General features: G+C 37.1%; 3 protein-coding genes across 4 annotated transcripts in view; 1 reads left to right on the forward strand and 2 right to left on the reverse strand.

The window, feature by feature from the left end:
• LOC131433970 (glutathione-specific gamma-glutamylcyclotransferase 1) overlaps positions 1-17,496 on the forward strand; it is a 72,268-nt gene extending 54,772 nt beyond the window's left edge. For both annotated transcript variants that reach the window (XM_058600590.1, XM_058600596.1), the window contains exon 3: positions 16,708-17,496. In XM_058600590.1, coding sequence (XP_058456573.1) covers positions 16,708-17,223 — 516 coding nt within the window. In that variant the 3' untranslated portion in view covers positions 17,224-17,496. The remainder of the gene's footprint in view (positions 1-16,707) is intronic.
• Positions 14,731-16,467, reverse strand: LOC131433951 (putative nuclease HARBI1). The gene is made up of 4 exons (XM_058600574.1): positions 16,045-16,467; positions 15,760-15,899; positions 15,521-15,698; positions 14,731-15,394 (listed from the first exon to the last, which is right to left on the reverse strand). Exons 1-4 carry the CDS (start codon positions 16,249-16,251, stop codon positions 14,741-14,743), a joined length of 1,179 nt encoding a protein of 392 aa, XP_058456557.1. The 5' UTR covers positions 16,252-16,467; the 3' UTR covers positions 14,731-14,740.
• Positions 17,440-19,222, reverse strand: LOC131433961 (26S proteasome non-ATPase regulatory subunit 13). The gene is made up of 5 exons (XM_058600583.1): positions 19,004-19,222; positions 18,834-18,947; positions 18,485-18,769; positions 18,080-18,233; positions 17,440-18,017 (listed from the first exon to the last, which is right to left on the reverse strand). Exons 1-5 carry the CDS (start codon positions 19,105-19,107, stop codon positions 17,532-17,534), a joined length of 1,143 nt encoding a protein of 380 aa, XP_058456566.1. The 5' UTR covers positions 19,108-19,222; the 3' UTR covers positions 17,440-17,531.
• Between the last annotated feature and the right edge of the window lie 2,773 nt (positions 19,223-21,995).

The raw sequence follows: 21,995 nt of genomic DNA on the forward strand, positions 1-21,995 counted from the left end.
TCCTGCGCCAGTTTTGAAATCAAGAAACATGTCTTCTCATAAAATCATGTCTAAGTAATCATAAATTTAAATATGTTTGACAGGTTACGTCTTTGCAATTACCCACCCTTCTTGTGTTGATGTTCTTCTTTCCGTGGCCTCCACTATCAAACACTTTGAAATCAGCACAGAACTCAGGAAACCACACTAAACCTTCTTTTATGAATTTCGAAATTAGTAATCCCACACTACAATCTTTCGTTTTGTTCGGATTTTTTCGGCATGGAAGCTTCTTTATTTATAAATATCCTTTAGTAAGTTTCATGAAGAGAGAAGCCTTAAAGACGACTTCATCCTTAGCATCAAATATCAAGCCGGTAAGTCTCCAGTACCCAGCCGGAACCACCTTCGGTACCCAATCGGCCTTTGGAGCTAAATTCCGTACCCAATATTTACCTTTCGGAAAGGGACAGAGCCAATCATCCCCGGCACGTGGCAGGTTTGTGGATTCAACGAAATACTCCTGATATTCTTTGTATGGTCCATTCAGCAAATTGCACGAACTATTCTTGGATATCTTCAGCGGATACTCGTTCCATTGATTGTTACCTAGGGAGCTGTATGCCACGGTTAATGTCCCTTGGTATTCATCGGTTAAGTCCACAAAAAGTTCGCCATTTCCGTCCAGTACGTAGGTAGTTCGGTTGAACTTGCGGACCCTCACTTTGGATAAGTCTAATAGGTCAAATCCGGATATCTGCTCGAATCGATCCAAATCCAAATCCATGGCAACACAGTCGACGAGGTTGCTGGTGGTGCCTATGAAAACTAGACCCAAGGTGAATAGAAGCAAGTGGAACATTGCTGGTAAACTGAATCCAATAGTTGATTCCGATTGACGTTTTATACGGAACCGTCGTCTGATTTGATCATTGCGTGTTGAAAAGCAGTTAATTAAATTTATTGCATGGAAGAGCATTTTGATAAATATATAGGAAATAGTGTGTTATAAAATATCAAAATATCATCTAAATACATGAATTTAACCGCAAATAAAATATATATATAGTTCAGGTGAAGAGTCTGATCAGTTTACTGCGCCGGGGTGTAATTCACAGCTTCGCAAACTGAAATCATTACGATTAAAACTCGAGATTCTATTGCAAAAATAAATGTTTTCCTGATGATAATTGCTAATAATTGTTCACCAAGCCCATAACAAGTTTTTATATTTATATCAAATTAAAAAAAAAACATGTTAATTCATCTAGCGTTGTTAGAAAGTGTTACGTGGATTTTTGCTTTACCGCTATAAGTTACGTGCACAATTTTTAACACTCTTCACTCTGTAACTGGAAGTCGGATCCGGATGAAATTCAGGAATTTTGTGTGAGCTCACAAGATCTTACATTTGAACCAACATCAAACACGCTAAACCCAGACACTGTTTGCTTTGATTGGCACATTGTCGCCAAGCTGATTTACCGGTAGCGACACCTGCCAATGAAAAATAGAACCAAGAAAAGGAGGATTTTCATATCGACAATAGTGATTTGCAACATTTTTATCGTTTATTCAAGAGTACAAATAGATATCAGCTATAAAAGTACACTCGGAGTAGAAGAAAATCGATTTCAAAGTGATTAGTACAATTTTTTTTAGTGTAAACTACGATTGAACATGGAAAATCTTCAGAAATGTCTGAAATTGGGTAAGGTTAGGTTTTTCCGGATCAACATTTTCTAAACAGAAACCAGTGTAATGTTGATTTCTCAAGTGCTAGAATGTAAAGCGATCGAGTACTATTTATTTCGGATATTTTATTTGTTATTTACAAACATTTGAAAAATGATGTCAAACCAAGTTTAATGCTCTATGAATTAAGATCAACATTACCACCTCAGAGTAAAATCTATTTCTTCAATTTCTACTATGATTTTTCAAATGAATTTGCCCGTTTTCACAAGAAATCGTTGAAAAGGTGGAGTAATTAGAAATTAGAATTTGACAGCTCTTGCTGAAAGTATCATCTCTAGACGAGCAGCGCCTCTACATTTCAGTTTTGCGACAATATTCCAATTCGTGTTTGTCTTGTATCCCTCTCAGCAGGCCGTTCAATTTTGTTGATTTTTGAGCGCTTGTTGAACGACATATTGCACGAAATATTCGTTCAATTTGCTGAAACGATTTGTTGTTGTTTTTTCTCTTGCAAAAATAGTGTGAAAATTAAGTGTTTCTTTTACATAGAAAGAAAATTTGTTGTTATTCTACGTGAAGTAGAAGTATTGTGCAGGTATGTATTGTTAGTTTAAACAAATAAGTGGAGAAAACTTCAGAAATTCTGCAGTAAAACTAGTCCAACGGGGCTTCAACTCCTCATGTTAAAAATGGCTCAACAATGGACCTCTGTCCGCCGGGTTTGTTGAACGAAAAAAATGGCATTCGGTTCAACGATCTGTTTCAAAATCGGCAAACGAAGGACCCGTGTTGGCCTCCCGTTGAACGATTGATTGGACTTTCATTGAATTCCAACGTATTGGACCAATGAAAGACCACCGTTGAACGTTTTTTTTTTCTAAGTGGGATCCGACGAAATTACATCAATTGAAGAATCCAATCAGAGTGATCACCACGAGATAGCGTTATGGTGATTGTTTTTGGACATATCCCATGTATTTAGAAAAACTTTGGAAGAGTTTTTCAATTTACTTGAGTTTGAACGAATACAGATAGCAAAACCTTACAAATATGGGCACAAAAAATGAATATTCACGTGTTGTCATCAAACATATGATTCTAAATTGTCCTATACACTTGAAAATCTCGGATGAAATTTAAAATTTTCAGTTCACATATAGATTTGATTTAGATGTTAAAACATGAGTAAATGGACGAGTAAAACAACTTTTATTCATAATTTATCAATTAATCTCAAAATCCAATTATGAAAACAAAGAATTTTCCAGATATGAAAACAGTACCCAACCTCACTTCTTCGAATTTGATATTTCATCTTACGATTTCTCCATAAAAATCAATCAAACATGCCACGGAACGTCAATAATAATAAATATTCGAAGTTTTAACCAAATTTTCACACATTTTTGTATGTTAGTATTCGATTCATAGGAAAAAAAATAAAAACCCGGCATTTTTTCGAATCTTCAAGCAAAATCTGAAAATTATCACCATCGCTTAGTTCAAAGCTCGCCACTCGAGCAGCGCAGCGATCGCAAAAGAGTTGGTTGGACTCTTCAATAGCCCAAATATATGCAATTATACCTACGTGCATTCTAGCGTAACGGATTTCGATATTTAAGCTTCCCTTCGTCAAACTTGAATTTAAGTTTTGCATGCAAGCAATTATTTTTATAGCGTTCGCTAATCGAGTTCGTCTTATTTAAACAAGAAATTTTAAGCACTTAGAATTTACCCTGGATACTTGCAAATTTCTCAGCTGAAAACGACATAACCAAGCATTTCATCCAAACTCGCATAACACAGGATCGAAGCAAACCAATTAATGCTTCGAATCGTTTTATAGCGCTTGTTGCCTAGCAGCTACCTTCCTCTGACATGTTATAGTGGTTTTCAGCTGGACATAGAATGCGACGGAATCGTCGCAGAATAGCGAAATAATAAGCATCAGAACCACAGATGCCAGGTTTTCAGATTGGTATGTAAATTTGCAATATCGGTTGTTAGCAGACTTTGCAATTAGGCAGATTTTTTTTGCAGATTTCCGAAGTTTTTATTAACAATCGTCCAATTTAATGACTTTTGCTATTGCTGTAGGGGTTTTGTTTGGTTTTTCTCGTCATACTTCTAAATTTTGAGCGCGCATAGGAGCATTTCTAGTACGTAGACGCCCAAAATTTTGTCTGGCATCTCGGCCAGAATATTGGAAAGTTGATTTAACCCTTTCGCTGTCTGTTGTATTGAGATTAACTAGCATTAGAGTCACAAGAAAAAATAATGTTTTCCCTTGGATCCCTATTGCGCGGACAACCGTAGTTCGCTGCAAAAATGCCAGATTGGTATAGTAATATGTGAGGTTATGGGATGTGTGTGCGGAGAACGGTTTTCCGTCCTTTTCACTTACTTTCCCACAAGCACAATGGGGCTTACTAAGAGAGAACTGCGCTACCCTTTTTTGGAAAAAATGATGTAAATACTGTCGTTACCTATGTTTACTGAGATTTATTTTACGTTTACCTCATTGGTCAAAGTAGAGTGCCTATAACCAGAGTGACGACATCTCATCCGTAATGTTGGCAACAATTCAAAACATTCCATTTGCTTTACATTGAATTGACAGGTCGTTTGCTCGTTTGGAACTGGTAGCTGTCATTCCAAACGAACAGCTGTCGCCACTCTGATTATAGTCACTCTAGGTCAAAGGTACTCAAGATAGAGTGTTCTGCGATTTCTCGTGTCCTATTTTAAGACCCCTCGATGGGCTTGGTTCACTGTCAGTTTCAGTCTACTGAATGAAAAAAAAAAGCGTCTGATCACTACATGCATCGTAACTATGACAATGTTTGTTTATGTTGAAAAAAAATATCAAGTTGCAGTGTGAACGATATTGAGCACAACATCCAGTGATTCATCACATAAGAAAATGAAAATTACTTAGAATTATTGCTTAGAATATATTTACTTTGTTATTGTCTCATCCCACGAAGCATTAAAGACAATTAACGCAAGAAATCATCATGCGCTGAATGTAAACACATGATTGCTTCCTTTCTAACTTGTATTGTTTCCATGGCATTTTGCCTGAGCTTGTCGACGCTTATTAACGAAGGGTCTGTAATATTACATGATTACTGAGCTTACGGGTTCACGATTACTGACCCAAAATTTTCAATGGATCCTATAGAACATTCTTGAGTTTACCTTTTAACGTTGTGTTTCACAGCTACAGGCACATATATGTGCAAGGATGCTGATTGCAAGTTTATCTGTCAAAATGCAAGGGAAATAAAATTTCCGCTTGTAAAACTATTTATACCTTATTTACAACGCCATTTGCTCAAGCGAAAAGTTAATTTTAGTGTGAAAAAAACTCTTTTACCACCTCTGCTATTTTTGCAGCACCCAAGATTTTGTTTTGAACAAAGAAATTTTTTTAAGGACCGTACAAATACAGAGAAATAGTTTTTTACCGCTCGAAACAACCTCAACCGAAACGAACCAAATTCCGGATCTCGATATTTGTCAACATATCATCTTATAAAATCAAAAATGATTACACGAAATAAAAGAAAATTAATTTTCTTACATTTTCAAATGACCGGTTCTTGCAACAGGTCTTAAAATTCTACAATATAATTGAAATTATATGAGTTCCCCATAAGAGCCTGTGTAAAATTGAATATGCACCCTAAGGCTGTGAATCATTTCGCGGTTAGTTTTAACTTTTAGTTAAAATCTGACACTCGAGCAGTTAATTTGATGTTGTCAAAAATAACCCTGCTCGAGAGCATGGTTATTTTTGACAAATCGAAGGTTATTTTCCGACACTGAAAAAAATCCTGCAATGCAAATTCTAATATTAATTCTTTAGTTGAAATTATTTCCAGTGGAAAATAAACCCAAATAACTTTTCGTCCGTCAAATTTTAAAATGGGCCTCAGTTTTAATTGAATTTATCTACTCGACACAAAATAACCACACAAGTGTCAGATTTTAACCAAAAGTTAAAATTAACCACCGAATGGTTCACAGCCTAAGGTTCAAATAATGAATTTTGATGGCGCGTCAAGCAAAATTAGTTATGCGTTAGATTGCCTATTGGCAAGGGGCAAATGACTCTAAACTCTAGACAATCTCATACTAATAAACTCATTTCAATCCAAAATAATCTTCTCTAATCTCATTTAATTCCAACTAGTCTAGATAAGTTTGGGTAATTTTAAGGTAATCCAACCAAGTTTTGCTTAATCTTGTTTGAAGTGTATCTGTCATTCGAGCTCGCAAACAGAGATGCCATTTATACAGATTTTTCTGTATTATAAAGATTTTTACATGCTCATACAGAACAGACATCGAAGCTAGTACAAAGTTTTCCAAAATTTTATTTGATTAGAGAATACAGATAAATACAGATTTTTCATACAAAGCAATACAGATTTTCTATTAAAATATCTGGCATCTCTGCTAGCAAAAAAGTGTATGACAAGTAGACAAAGAGTTGACCTGTATCAGACCCTGTCAGCTTGGAGCGAAATCTATCTTCAGTTCAGCAACGCCATCGCACGGTATCACATTCAACATATCATGTCAATTGTATGGGTGCGCAGTGCTGCTAATTTGGCGCGCACGAATTTGATATTCCTTCCTCTACTTCTATGTACCATGCTCACAAAAAAGGATGTTGCCAATGATTTGTTCGGGAAATGTGAGAGCTGGATATCTTGTTAATATGATGCCTTTGCCTACGTTAAGCAGTTGCAAAAAGAAAGAAAAAACACAAAAGAAACAAATACTACGTTGACAGCCTCTTATGCCAAAATAATGCTTTTCCAGATCTCGGCTAAACTTTTCTAATCCCATTCTAATCCAGCGAGATCCCTGCTAAACCTTTTTACTCCCGGTAAAACTTGTTTGAGTTCAGACAAAGTTTAGAGTGATTTGCCCCTTGCCTATTGGCCTTCTAACGACAGTTCGACATGTAGATGGCGATGTTGTACAAACGATGATGTCTTCGAATGAAGCTGTCAAAATACATAGGAATGTTTATTCTCCAGTGAATTTTTATTTATTTGCAGATTTCTGTTGTAATTAAGGCAAAAACATTGATTTCTATCAATTAGAATTTCAACCAATATCGCTTGAGAATAAGTCTAAGTTTTTTGCTTTTAAAATGTCGTACAGATTGATAATATTTGACTTTACTTGTTGACACCGATCTGAAATAATTGGTCTGGCCGTTTATTGGACCCGAGTAGTTGTTTAAACTTTTATTTTCTATTACGAAAAATGATGACATAACCTCATTTAGCATTAATATATAAATATAGTTAAGTATTGAAGATATTAAAGCTATACTTTTTATGCACAAGTAGAATGAATGCAAAAGTTATACCCGTTCCGTAGGTTTGTTTAAGGAAAAATTGCTACGTTAGTAACTATTTTCGCATTTAATACTCGATTCCTATATTGCTCTGGGTGATTTGCTAAAAAGCATCGTTTTGTTGATCCATAAAGTGAAACATAGAAGGTGCGGAGTTTATTTGAGTTTTGCGTTTGAAAGCCAATAGGCGTCCTGCCATTAGGTGCAACATTTGAATGTACACAACTTCTAAACAAAGATAAACTCAAGATGGAATAGTATATGATTTTTCATATACACTGAAGTCTTTTTTATGCTAGTTCACGTACCGCATAAAAAACGCATAAAAAAACCGCATAACTCTAAAACTTCGCATAAAAAACGCATGGAAAATCTTCAGAAATGTGTGAAATTGGTTAAGGTGTGTGTGTGTGTGTGTGTGTGTGTGTGTGTGTGTCCACTACAGGTAACCAGCGACTGAAATGAAAACTGTAATATTGTAATATTATCCGCTTCCATCAGATCATCGATGAGAGCTACTGAATCCATTGACTATAAATAGCTTCAAGAGGGCTAGTCGAGTTTCAATCCTAAACTAAATTTTTGACCAAGTATAACAAGACATCGATCCATCCAGATATACCTCCATCCGCGTCAGTATCCTAAATCGCCTTGACTCGAACTTATTTTTCGAAACATTCTTGCAGCGCAAATTCAGAAACATTGATTCAGAGAAGAAGCACTTAATGGACGGATCGAGGAGGCTATTGGCTTTCATTACAGCTCCAGTGCAATCGACACATTAGCTCCCCAACCATTAATTCATCCCCACAGCTATTGTACCTATTCATTCAAACAGAACTGACGAATTGCTGAAAAATTACTATCAAATCAAATTGGGTCGCAGCTCATTTGCTACGTTTCTGGCTATGGAAGAGCGGACAATTTAACCAAGTTTTGTGCTCCTGAGGCACGATTCAGGGGATGGGTTGGATGTGAGTAGGGATTTCATTCCAGTCTCATGTCCAATAACTACACGTTACACGGATAAAAATCCTGCGCCAGTTTTGAAATCAAGAAACATGTCTTCTCATAAAATCATGTCTAAGTAATCATAAATTTAAATATGTTTGACAGGTTACGTCTTTGCAATTACCCACCCTTCTTGTGTTGATGTTCTTCTTTCCGTGGCCTCCACTATCAAACACTTTGAAATCAGCACAGAACTCAGGAAACCACACTAAACCTTCTTTTATGAATTTCGAAATTAGTAATCCCACACTACAATCTTTCGTTTTGTTCGGATTTTTTCGGCATGGAAGCTTCTTTATTTATAAATATCCTTTAGTAAGTTTCATGAAGAGAGAAGCCTTAAAGACGACTTCATCCTTAGCATCAAATATCAAGCCGGTAAGTCTCCAGTACCCAGCCGGAACCACCTTCGGTACCCAATCGGCCTTTGGAGCTAAATTCCGTACCCAATATTTACCTTTCGGAAAGGGACAGAGCCAATCATCCCCGGCACGTGGCAGGTTTGTGGATTCAACGAAATACTCCTGATATTCTTTGTATGGTCCATTCAGCAAATTGCACGAACTATTCTTGGATATCTTCAGCGGATACTCGTTCCATTGATTGTTACCTAGGGAGCTGTATGCCACGGTTAATGTCCCTTGGTATTCATCGGTTAAGTCCACAAAAAGTTCGCCATTTCCGTCCAGTACGTAGGTAGTTCGGTTGAACTTGCGGACCCTCACTTTGGATAAGTCTAATAGGTCAAATCCGGATATCTGCTCGAATCGATCCAAATCCAAATCCATGGCAACACAGTCGACGAGGTTGCTGGTGGTGCCTATGAAAACTAGACCCAAGGTGAATAGAAGCAAGTGGAACATTGCTGGTAAACTGAATCCAATAGTTGATTCCGATTGACGTTTTATACGGAACCGTCGTCTGATTTGATCATTGCGTGTTGAAAAGCAGTTAATTAAATTTATTGCATGGAAGAGCATTTTGATAAATATATAGGAAATAGTGTGTTATAAAATATCAAAATATCATCTAAATACATGAATTTAACCGCAAATAAAATATATATATAGTTCAGGTGAAGAGTCTGATCAGTTTACTGCGCCGGGGTGTAATTCACAGCTTCGCAAACTGAAATCATTACGATTAAAACTCGAGATTCTATTGCAAAAATAAATGTTTTCCTGATGATAATTGCTAATAATTGTTCACCAAGCCCATAACAAGTTTTTATATTTATATCAAATTAAAAAAAAACATGTTAATTCATCTAGCGTTGTTAGAAAGTGTTACGTGGATTTTTGCTTTACCGCTATAAGTTACGTGCACAATTTTTAACACTCTTCACTCTGTAACTGGAAGTCGGATCCGGATGAAATTCAGGAATTTTGTGTGAGCTCACAAGATCTTACATTTGAACCAACATCAAACACGCTAAACCCAAACACTGTTTGCTTTGATTGGCACATTGTCGCCAAGCTGATTTACCGGTAGCGACACCTGCCAATGAAAAATAGAACCAAGAAAAGGAGGATTTTCATATCGACAATAGTGATTTGCAACATTTTTATCGTTTATTCAAGAGTACAAATAGATATCAGCTATAAAAGTACACTCGGAGTAGAAGAAAATCGATTTCAAAGTGATTAGTACAATTTTTTTTAGTGTAAACTACGATTGAACATGGAAAATCTTCAGAAATGTCTGAAATTGGGTAAGGTTAGGTTTTTCCGGATCAACATTTTCTAAACAGAAACCAGTGTAATGTTGATTTCTCAAGTGCTAGAATGTAAAGCGATCGAGTACTATTTATTTCGGATATTTTATTTGTTATTTACAAACATTTGAAAAATGATGTCAAACCAAGTTTAATGCTCTATGAATTAAGATCAACATTACCACCTCAGAGTAAAATCTATTTCTTCAATTTCTACTATGATTTTTCAAATGAATTTGCCCGTTTTCACAAGAAATCGTTGAAAAGGTGGAGTAATTAGAAATTAGAATTTGACAGCTCTTGCTGAAAGTATCATCTCTAGACGAGCAGCGCCTCTACATTTCAGTTTTGCGACAATATTCCAATTCGTGTTTGTCTTGTATCCCTCTCAGCAGGCCGTTCAATTTTGTTGATTTTTGAGCGCTTGTTGAACGACATATTGCACGAAATATTCGTTCAATTTGCTGAAACGATTTGTTGTTGTTTTTTCTCTTGCAAAAATAGTGTGAAAATTAAGTGTTACTTTTACATAGAAAGAAAATTTGTTGTTATTCTACGTGAAGTAGAAGTATTGTGCAGGTATGTATTGTTAGTTTAAACAAATAAGTGGAGAAAACTTCAGAAATTCAGCAGTAAAACTAGTCCAACGGGGCTTCAACTCCTCATGTTAAAAATGGCTCTACAATGGACCTCTGTCCGCCGGGTTTGTTGAACGAAAAAAATGGCATTCGGTTCAACGATCTGTTTCAAAATCGGCAAACGAAGGACCCGTGTTGGCCTCCCGTTGAACGATTGATTGGACTTTCATTGAATTCCAACGTATTGGACCAATGAAAGACCACCGTTGAACGTTTTTTTTTTCTAAGTGGGATCCGACGAAATTACATCAATTGAAGAATCCAATCAGAGTGATCACCACGAGATAGCGTTATGGTGATTGTTTTTGGACATATCCCATGTATTTAGAAAAACTTTGGAAGAGTTTTTCAATTTACTTGAGTTTGAACGAATACAGATAGCAAAACCTTACAAATATGGGCACAAAAAATGATTATTCACGTGTTGTCATCAAACATATGATTCTAAATTGTCCTATACACTTGAAAATCTCGGATGAAATTTAAAATTTTCAGTTCACATATAGATTTGATTTAGATGTTAAAACATGAGTAAATGGACGAGTAAAACAACTTTTATTCATAATTTATCAATTAATCTCAAAATCCAATTATGAAAACAAAGAATTTTCCAGATATGAAAACAGTACCCAACCTCACTTCTTCGAATTTGATATTTCATCTTACGATTTCTCCATAAAAATCAATCAAACATGCCACGGAACGTCAATAATAATAAATATTCGAAGTTTTAACCAAATTTTCACACATTTTTGTATGTTAGTATTCGATTCATAGGAAAAAAAATAAAAACCCGGCATTTTTTCGAATCTTCAAGCAAAATCTGAAAATTATCACCATCGCTTAGTTCAAAGCTCGCCACTCGAGCAGCGCAGCGATCGCAAAAGAGTTGGTTGGACTCTTCAATAGCCCAAATATATGCAATTATACCTACGTGCATTCTAGCGTAACGGATTTCGATATTTAAGCTTCCCTTCGTCAAACTTGAATTTAAGTTTTGCATGCAAGCAATTATTTTTATAGCGTTCGCTAATCGAGTTCGTCTTATTTAAACAAGAAATTTTAAGCACTTAGAATTTACCCTGGATACTTGCAAATTTCTCAGCTGAAAACGACATAACCAAGCATTTCATCCAAACTCGCATAACACAGGATCGAAGCAAACCAATTAATGCTTCGAATCGTTTTATAGCGCTTGTTGCCTAGCAGCTACCTTCCTCTGACATGTTATAGTGGTTTTCAGCTGGACATAGAATGCGACGGAATCGTCGCAGAATAGCGAAATAATAAGCATCAGAACCACAGATGCCAGGTTTTCAGATTGGTATGTAAATTTGCAATATCGGTTGTTAGCAGACTTTGCAATTAGGCAGATTTTTTTTGCAGATTTCCGAAGTTTTTATTAACAATCGTCCAATTTAATGACTTTTGCTATTGCTGTAGGGGTTTTGTTTGGTTTTTCTCGTCATACTTCTAAATTTTGAGCGCGCATAGGAGCATTTCTAGTACGTAGACGCCCAAAATTTTGTCTGGCATCTCGGCCAGAATATTGGAAAGTTGATTTAACCCTTTCGCTGTCTGTTGTATTGAGATTAACTAGCATTAGAGTCACAAGAAAAAATAATCGGCTGGTGGATTGAGGTCAATTGCAGTTTCAACTGGTGATATTCCTTAGCGACAAGTGTTATTTCATTGTTCATGGAAAGCATCAACAAATGTATATCTGTCAAAAACGACCACGACTTTTTAGAGTGGACGATTTTTCGTAATAGTTTATTTTTATAGTTAAAATCGACAATGTTTTGAATACAGCACGAAGTTTAGAAGACCTTGGCCTCGATTAATACAAAATATGAATGAAAAGGAAACATACTAAGCGCAGAATAACCATTATGTCAAATAAATAGCACACGGTTTAAAAAATCCGTGCAAGATGTAGCCGATAGCAGATCGTATACGCATTATCAAAATGAATTCATTATGATTGAAGTTTACTTAATAATTATTCTGCTAATAGAAATTTGTCATTGTAACGGTCAATTAAAAATATTTTTTTCTGGCTTGTGGTCTCGAAGAGGTTGAATCGATGCGAATGACAGTTTCGCTATCTTTGCGGCGTTTGGTCACTATCTTATCGCATCGCAATCTTTTCTAGCCGACAGTGAAAATTACAATACACGTGATACCGAAAACGTTGGCTATAATTTCGCATATATTTATAGATTCGTGTGCTCCAGAGCGATGCTTCCCAGCTGATAGATCGTTTACTCATTCGAAACTATCGTCTCCGTAAAGGAAATCCAGTATGCCGTCTTAGCTTTTTAGCTTTATTTTTAATCAAAATTTCCGTCATATATATTTGAAAATACGTGGCTTCTGATACATTCAAATCAAAACTTAGAAATATTTCCAATCAAATGGTGAAATAATATTAATAATTGATACAAAATTTACTGAGCTGTAAAAGACCACTGACCACATTTCTAGATGCCAAGTGCATTTTCCCATTTTGATTTACTATTTACTTAACACTTGTATAATTTCTTCAACTGGGGTAATGTCGCATTGGAGTAGATCACCACCTCTGGTACACCAAACGTTGTTCCATGTTCACCACTTACTGTGTGCAAGTGAGACTTGTATCCAACAAAATGCTTATGTTAGCCACCGCTTGCGATCGTCGTGGCGCTTAAAACTGTTTTTTGTTGCTTCGCCAGAGCATTTTGCTTTTACATCAGATGAATCTTTGATCTCACACTAATGTCGTTTTCGCTTGAAGCCAAAACTAACCCAGTTTCAACCCTAAGTGCTGTCAAACTGTTTGTTTGAAGCCAGTTTCGCACCTAGTTTCATCGTCACTGAACTGAAAATCGGGTTCGGTTCGAAACTGAAAATTTTCTCGGTTTCAACCCATACATACAAGAAATTTGCATTGCTGTCGTATCGGTTAAACGTCAAGATTGTTGAACCATTACTGAATCCATAGCAACACAACACGAAGTTTTTGTTTGCGAAAATTTCTGGAAAGCAAAGTATGGATCTGGTTAAAAATTACGATTTGGCGACGGATGTGGCAGGAAATATAATGGAGGAGGGCGATTGTGTTTTTTTGAAGCATTCAACAAGTTAGTAAATTAATGATTTATTAATGAAATAACTTCAGTTGATACATTTCCAGCGGGTGAGTTGAGCAAACACCATTTCGGAACAGTCGCGGCTGCATATGGTCTGGCAAAAGTATACGATGATAGAACTGGTAAGAACTATTTATAATTACCTGAAAGGTACTTATCCGTTAGCAAAGCGAACGAAAATAATTTGCCTAATTTGCCTTGTTTGAGAAACATGCATCAAAACGGTACAGAGAATTTACATCAGTCATACATTTTATTGCACCCGACTATCGGATAAGTACCCCTTTAAATAAAACAGTATTCATAACACCAAAACGTGAAAACTAAACTAGGTTTGTTTCCAGACTCATCATTGGAGCATACAACCGATGTATCCCACGAGTTTAATTCTGGTGCAAGCTCGGCTGCAGTTATCCCGATTCATCCGGCGTCTTCATCGAACGACGTGCGGAAAAACATTCGTATTTGGAGTAAAAATGAAACAAAGCTCTTACTAGAGTTGTATGAGGAACGTCTACCGAATATAGGGCCACTCAAAAAGTTTCGGAACAAACATTCTATGTGGGAGAATATTGCGCAAACTATGTCATCTACATTCAACCTCATTTTTACGTCTGCTCAAGTCGAAAACCGTTATAAAACTGTTTTGAAACAAACCAAAAAGGCAAAACTGAGCAATACCATTTCGGGAAATGTATTATCTCAGACAGGGTATGAGCAAGAGATGGCCAAAATTGCTGCTATCGATGATTCCGTAGACCCTTTCTGGTTAACGCAAAATGAAATGCATCATGCTAACCTTCCAAACGAATGCCGAAAACATAAATTCGAGTCTTTCAAACGAATACCGAAAACAAAAGCTCCCAAGCAAACTTGGGTAGAAGTAATTAAAGAGCTTTGCGCAAAACGAGAATTACGGCGGGAGGAACGCGAAAAAGAGAAGAGAGATAGAGAAGATCAATGTCAGAAAAGACATGCAGAAAAAATGGAAATCTTGCGAGAATTGGTAAAAGCTGTTCAGAACAACTCTAACGTATGATGAGTGTTTCTTAATATTTGAACGACGTGAATGAATTTAAAGCTTTGTTGAAAACGAATCATGATTATTATATAGAGTAGAAAAAAACAATGCATCCTAATAAAACAGAAAGAGTATGCTCTAGAATAACGATTTATTAATATAAATTCATGTTATTATGTTCACAATTTCGCTTCTTTTCGCCTCGCCCAACAACTTCAACGCAGTTGATCTTTGGGAGTTTTCGTCATCGTATTGGCGTACTCCTGGGAGGTTCTCATTCATATCTATGGCTATCCGTTCCGGTAATGAATCGTCCATATCGATGCATATATTATGCAGTTCACAGCATGCCAGCACAAACTTGCTGGCTCGTTCAGTATCAAAAAAGTCAAGTCTGATTAGCTGTCTAAATCGTTGCTTAAGCAAACCAAATGCATTCTCTATTTTGACTCGTGTTTGGCTATGCTTGATATTGTATCTCCTACGCCTTGGAGACAAGGTTCCGTAATCTTTGTAGGGTGTGAGCAGATATTCTCGTAAAGGATATGCTGCGTCCCCCAGAAGATGATACTTGCCTTTACACAGTACAGGTAATTCTTTACTAATGGGTGATATAGAGAATATTCTGGCATCGTGAACTTTGCTTGGTGCTCCTATGCAAACATCCATGAAGCGTTTGTTTGAATCGCAAATGCCTTGAAGCGTTATAGATAATAAATCATGGCGGTTTACGTATGTAGACCTAATCTTGTTAGCTGGTTGTCGAATGTAGATGTAACATCCATCAATACAACCCAACACGTTTATAAATCCAGATATCTGGAAAGAAATGTTTAGTTTTATTAAACGGAAAATTATTTTTAGATCAAACGAAGTTATGGAGACTGCATTTCGTTGATTGTAGGTCAAATTGCGCTGTTAATGATACGACTTTTGGTACAATACCTGCTGAAAGCTTCTGGCGAGTTTTTCTTTCTCTTGACGTGTTTCAGGAAAATGTATAAGATTTTTGGCTACATCAACGAAAAAATCAAGAATCAAATTTAAATGTTTATAAAAAGTCGACTCCGATTGCCCGAACAGGTTACACACTTCGCGGTATGAATCCTTATTTGCAGAAAACCTAATTTTGGGAATGATTTCTAGTTATTGTTTGATATATGCAATTTTTTTTTCAAACTTACCACAAAAAGGAAAGCATTTGTATTTTAGCAGGAATTTCTTTTATTCCGCCCATAGATTTTGTCTTGAAAAAAGTGGAATTTTCATATTTTTCAACGATCATATTGGCTGTAGATTTGCTTATACGAAAGTTTTGACAAAACTATAAAAAGAAAGAGCTCACATATATTTTCAATAAAAACTGTTGTATAGTAAGTCTGCTAATAGTAGAATGCTTTATTATTAAATAGAGAAATCCTGCCAATTCAAATTCTACTATTTTTGCATATGAATAGGCTGGTACTTACAGCTTCTTCACAATATTTTTCAACGACTTCCTCGTAAAAATTCGATAGCCGAATTTTCTTCCGTCCTAAATCGGTTTTTGCATAAACGAGACATAATTCCTCAAATTCGTCTGAAGACTCCTCTTCCGAGCTACTGGAGTTACTCTCAGAACTTGACAATAAAGTTGTAATCACGTTTGTTATCATGTCGCTCCTTTTTCTATTCATTTTAAAATCAATTAAAAAACACAGAACTAACTTTTACAGAATGGAAAGGTTGGAATAGTTTTTCAACGTTTTGCGAAAAAAAAACAGAAACAGTTTTGACAGTTCACCAATACCAACGAAACAGAAGATGAACGCAACGCTGCCAGAAAAAGTGTTTGCTTGAGAAAACTAACCCGGTTTCGAAACTGAGTTTTCAAGCGAAAACGACATAACTCAAAACATTGGCTTCATCCAATTTAAAGCGTTTCCGGTTTTGACACTAATGCTATTACGATGCAGAACAGAAAAATATGCCTGGATAACACCTAAACTCGAGCGTCTCTATTGTTCCGAAGCAGTCAGATTCAAAACTATGCTATAAATATTACAATTGATTAGTTAATCAATGTTTAATCACAATAACTTGCAGCAACAAATAAACAATCTATTTTTTATTTTGGTTCTTTCTTCCTACAGGGCATCACCTGGGGCTGCGCCTTCCGAGTGACAGGTAACCTTGCCCTGGACTACCTGAGACAGCGCGAGTGCACCCTCGGAGGCTATTCGGTCGACTACATCAAGTTCTTTCCGCGCGTAGCCAGTGAACATTCCGGAATCAGTGGGGAAGCTTTCCTGGCGCTGGTTTACGTGGCGACACCGAAAAACGAACACTGGATCGGCGAGGAACCGATGGTCGAAACGGCACGGCAAATTACCCAGTGTGCCGGACCGAGCGGACATAACGTAGAATATCTGATCCGGTTGGCAGTGTTCATGCGGGAAGAGCTACCGGGCGCATCCGACGAGCATCTGTTCGAGCTGGAAGGGTTGGTGCGAAGGTTCGTTGCCGAAGCTAATGTGCCTATTGGTAGCTTGCTGGGTAGCACACCGCGTCGCATACGGAGAGATTCACACGAGGAAATCCGGCGGCACGTTTCGTTCGAGTACACCTCGCGCGTTCCCGAAAAGAAGCTACGCTGTTTGAACATATGAAGCACAATAAGTCTATTTATGTTTTTTTTTTTTACATTTTCACCGACAACATCACTACGAGTCATATATGTTTACGGGAAAGCGTTTATCAAGTTTTCCAGTTTATAGGTTTTTTAAGTTAGAACTTTTTTTGCTAGAGCACATTATGTTTTTTTAATGTTTAACTATAAGGAAGCGATATAGACTACAGAAATCAACCAAAAAACCACAGACAGCTAAAGTATAATCTATCAGCTTTTCATTGAATAAAAAGATCCAATTTACAAACGAAAACGTACGTTTTATATTATAAAGGTAAGTAAAGAAAATCAGTTCGTCAAAATTTCACTCGCCCGGCTTTCGATCAGCTGTTCCATGTTGGTGATCGACGCCATCCAGTTGTCCAGCGTACCGGCCATGGCCGCAACCTGTTTCCGATCCAACACCCTCGGCTGAACCCAGGTCATGTTGACCACACCGGCCACCTCATCGATCGCTCCCTTGACCAAGCCCTGGGCGAGTGCCTTCATTATCAGTATTTCAACTTCTTTAATCGGCAATTTTGCCTCCTTGGCAATTTCTTCGAAGCTGATAGTTCGCTTGTTGGCCGGCCGCTTGAACGTCATTTCCATCAGACACAGTAAGGATATTTTCTGTCGCAGTTTCACCTCTTGGGCGGCCAAATCGGCAATCGTGCTCCACTTGGGTTTCATCTGTTCGAACTTTACGATATCGCCGAAATTGAAAGCACGCAACAGCTCGACCAGCCACTCGTTCTCCGTTCCGTTGAGCGATTCCAGGATCGGGTGGGCCAACTGCAACAGGAACGGCTTGTGTTAGTTCCGAGTTTTATTTTTTGTTTTAATAACCAACTCACCAATTCACCGATGTTGTAGATACCTTCGCCCAGCAGAGCGGCCAAACCAAGGAAGAATGCTTGCTGGGCCCATTGGTCCTTCGGATACGTGTCCATCGAGCAGCCCAAAAACTGCAAACCACATCGGTAATAGTCGCTGTGTTGACCGACCAGACTGAAATAGACATCAGTAAATATTTATCTACTCGGTAATTCCGGAGTGTATTATTTCAAAGTGAATCTCGAAAAGGCACGTTCTAAAAATATATTCTTAAAGACATTTGTAAGGTTCTCAATTATCGAAACGGTAAAAATGACAAACTTCTATACCGACTTATGAGTTAAACTGCACCCGTAAATGCAAACACACCCCGATCTTCTCTTTTTCTTCGTGGTTTTAAGACAACCAAATTTGATAATATTTACCGGTAATAGTTGGCCGCCAGCATGTAGTACTTGCCGTGGACTGGCGTTACGTTACCGGCCTCCTCCAGGATATCCTTCAGATCCTCGATAATCTTTTTCGTCTCGTCGAGTTCGTTCAAATGTTCCAGATAGATTTGTCCCTGGAGCACTTTGCACATCCAAAGTGCCTCATCGCAGACTTTAACCTTTTCCTTGAGCTTCTCCAAGAAGGCTACGGCCTCCTTTTTGTCTTCGATGAATGAAATCACCACCGTAAGGATCTGCACCAGGCCGTAGGGGTTCATCCTTGGACGTAACAATGAGACAGGTTAGTACTACTTACAAAAATCCGCAAATTGTTGCTACTTACTTGGTTTCGAAAGAAGTGATAAAGTTATGATAGAGTCCTAACAAAGATTCCTCGTTCTGTAGAGCCGGATTCTTAACGAAACTGTTCAATTTGATAGTTAATTCATTCCACAACCTAAAAAAACGAAAGTACTTTAATGCCATTTGAAATCACCGTGAATGCAAACTTACTTCTCATTGTACAACTCCTCGATTTGAGTCCACTCTGCGGCCAGTTCCTTATCAGAAGTTTTCTTCTGTTCCGCCAGGTAGCTGGCAACGTTTGCTACGGACATTATTTCCAATAAGCGAATGATTTTACTAAATTTAAGAAGATTTTCCGACTGATTTTCCTCCTCGCTGCTTCTGATTCTATGCCTTGCTTGACAAGAGTTTGATGCGGCAGAACGACGAGAATGAGTTTGCAACAAAAGTGACATTTCATTTGTGTTTGCGGATGCCCACCAACAGTTGGAGCAGCGGTTGCTTGAAAGCATATACAGTGCTGCTAGATGGACTAGTTTTACGTTTGACGAATGCGCAGTAATGTTTGAGAGTTTCGAAATATTTTAAGACAAAAATCAGCAGCTGGAAGTTTTATATGGGCGATCTATAATAGCACTAAAGCTGAAACAAACGTATCCCCAGCCAGCAGTTCTAGTTTTATTTACTCGAACAAGTCTACGGTCAAATTTAAGACTGGTTTACGATGCCGTTCTATTTATTTGAAACACGAATTTCGTAATAATTTCCGGTTTTAAATTTTAAAACTGACATAAATTATGCATCTAGAACTAGAACACTCCTGAACATGCCCTAGGAGTTCCGTTTCATTTGATATTTTTCAGCAAAATATTGCACCGTTTACACTTCTGCTGGCTGCCAGCATGCTGGTGTCAGTGTACTGCCCTCTTAGGAAAAAAACGTTCAACGGTGGTCCTTCGTTGGTCTAATACTTTGGATCATTGGACCACTGTTGAACGTTTTTTCCTAAGAGGGCAGTACACTGACACCAGCATGCTGGCAGCCAGCAGAAGTGTAAACGGGGCATATGCGGCATACTTGAAATATCTTCATTTGCTATCAGTTACGAAGCGTTACATATGTGACTTTTTCGTGTACCACAAGCATTACATAGCATTTGACTCATTGGCTTTTAAACGCAAAACTCAAATAAACTCCGCATCTTCTATGTTTCACTTTATGGACCAAGAAAACGATGATTTTAAGCAAATTATCACAGAGTAATATAGGAATCGAGTATTGAATGCGGAAATAGTTACTAACATAGTAATTTTTCCATTTAAACAAACGGAATGGGTAAAACTTTTGCATTAAAAGTAAACCTTTAATTTCTTCAATACAAACCAATATATAGAGATCGTGATGCTAAGTGAGGTTATGTCATCAATTTTCGTAATCGAAATTAAATGTTTAAACTACTGGGTGGAATAAACGGCCAGAGCGATTATTTCAGAGTGGTGTCAACAAGTAAAGTCAATTTTATCAATCTGTAGATCATTCTGATATCGAAAAACATAGATTTCGACCGTCCCACGACAAAAGGGCCTAACTGCAAATGACACATTTTCTTTGTTTACTTTTTCTTTCACGATTTACCGAACTGATTTTATATTTGACGCTTTGCTCTTCGCAAAACTTTCATGGTAAAACTACAAGTTTTCGATTTATATTGGAAACTTTAGAAAATTTGCAATAATGGCACCGTAATAATCAAAAAAGAAAGTAAACAAAGAGAGGCTCTCATTTGCGGTTAGGCCCTTTTGTCGTGGGACTATCGATTTGCAGAATATTAAAAATATTGATAGAAATTCTAATTGATAGAAATCAATGTTTTTCTTCCTTAATTACAACAGAATATTCTTTGATTATTCAAATTTCAACTACAAATAAATAAAAATTTACTGGAGAATAAACATTCCTATGTATTTTGACAGCTTTATTCGAAAACACCATCGTTTGTACAACATCGCCATCTACATGTCGAACTGTCGTTAGAAGGCCCATAGACGTTACGAATCGTTAGATGCGTTACTTTGTTTGAGTAGTAGGCGTTACAAAGTGTTAAATGCGTTACCATTCTCTGATTTAGTTTTGCGAAGCGTTATATTCAATACTTTTTTTAATCATGCGTTACTTGTTTTGTTGGTCATAGGCGTTACGAAGCGTTACATTATTTATTCTCAGACGTTACGAAGCGTTACATGCGTTACTTTTTTTTGTTATTCATAGGCGTTACGAAGCGTTACATGCGTTATTTTTTTGGTGGACTAAGGTACTAAGAAGCGTTACATTTTTGAATCTCAAAGGCGTTACGAAGCGTCACATACGTTACTTTTTTGTTAGTTATAGGCGTTACGAAGCGTTACTTTTTGGTTGGTCATAGGTGTTACGAAATGTTACATGCGTTACTTTTTTGTCATTCATAGGCGTTACGAAGCGCTACCATTACATTTTAGTTTTACAAAGCGTTATATTCAATACTTTTTCTAGCCATGCGTTACTTTTTTGTTGGTAATAGGTTTTACGAAGCGTTACATTTTTGAATCTCATAGGCGTTACGAAGCATAACTTTTTTATTATTTATAGGCGTTACGAGGTGTTACGAAGCGTTACAGTTTTGAATCTCATAGGCGTTACGAAGTGTTACTTTTTTGTTATTCATAGGCGTTACGAAGCGTTACATTTTGTCGGTCAAAGGCACTACGAAGCGTCGCATTTTTTAATCTCATAGGCGTTACGAAGTGTTACATGTGTTACTTTTTTGTAAGTTATAGGCGGTACAAAGCGCTACATGAGTTGCTTTTCTGTTAGTCATAGGCGTTACGAAGCGTTACATGCGTTACTTTTTTGTTAGTCATAGGTGTTACGAAGCGTTACATGTGATACTTTTTTGTTGGTCAGGCGTTAGGTGTTACTTCTTTGTGAACAATAGGCATTTCGAAGTGTTAAATGCGTTACTTTTCTGTAAGTAACAGGCGTTACGAAGCGTTATTATTTTGAATGTCGTAAGCGTTACAAAGCGTTGATATTTTGTGAGTCATATACGTTACGACATGCGTTACTTTATTGTGTATTATAAGCGTTACGAAGCGTTACATGCGTTGTTTTTATTAATCATAGACGGTAAGAAGCGATACACGTGTTAGTTTTTTAAGAACCT

This window comes from Malaya genurostris, chromosome 1 (assembly GCF_030247185.1).
Source record: "Malaya genurostris strain Urasoe2022 chromosome 1, Malgen_1.1, whole genome shotgun sequence".
NCBI classification, from domain to species: Eukaryota; Metazoa; Arthropoda; class Insecta; order Diptera; family Culicidae; genus Malaya; species Malaya genurostris.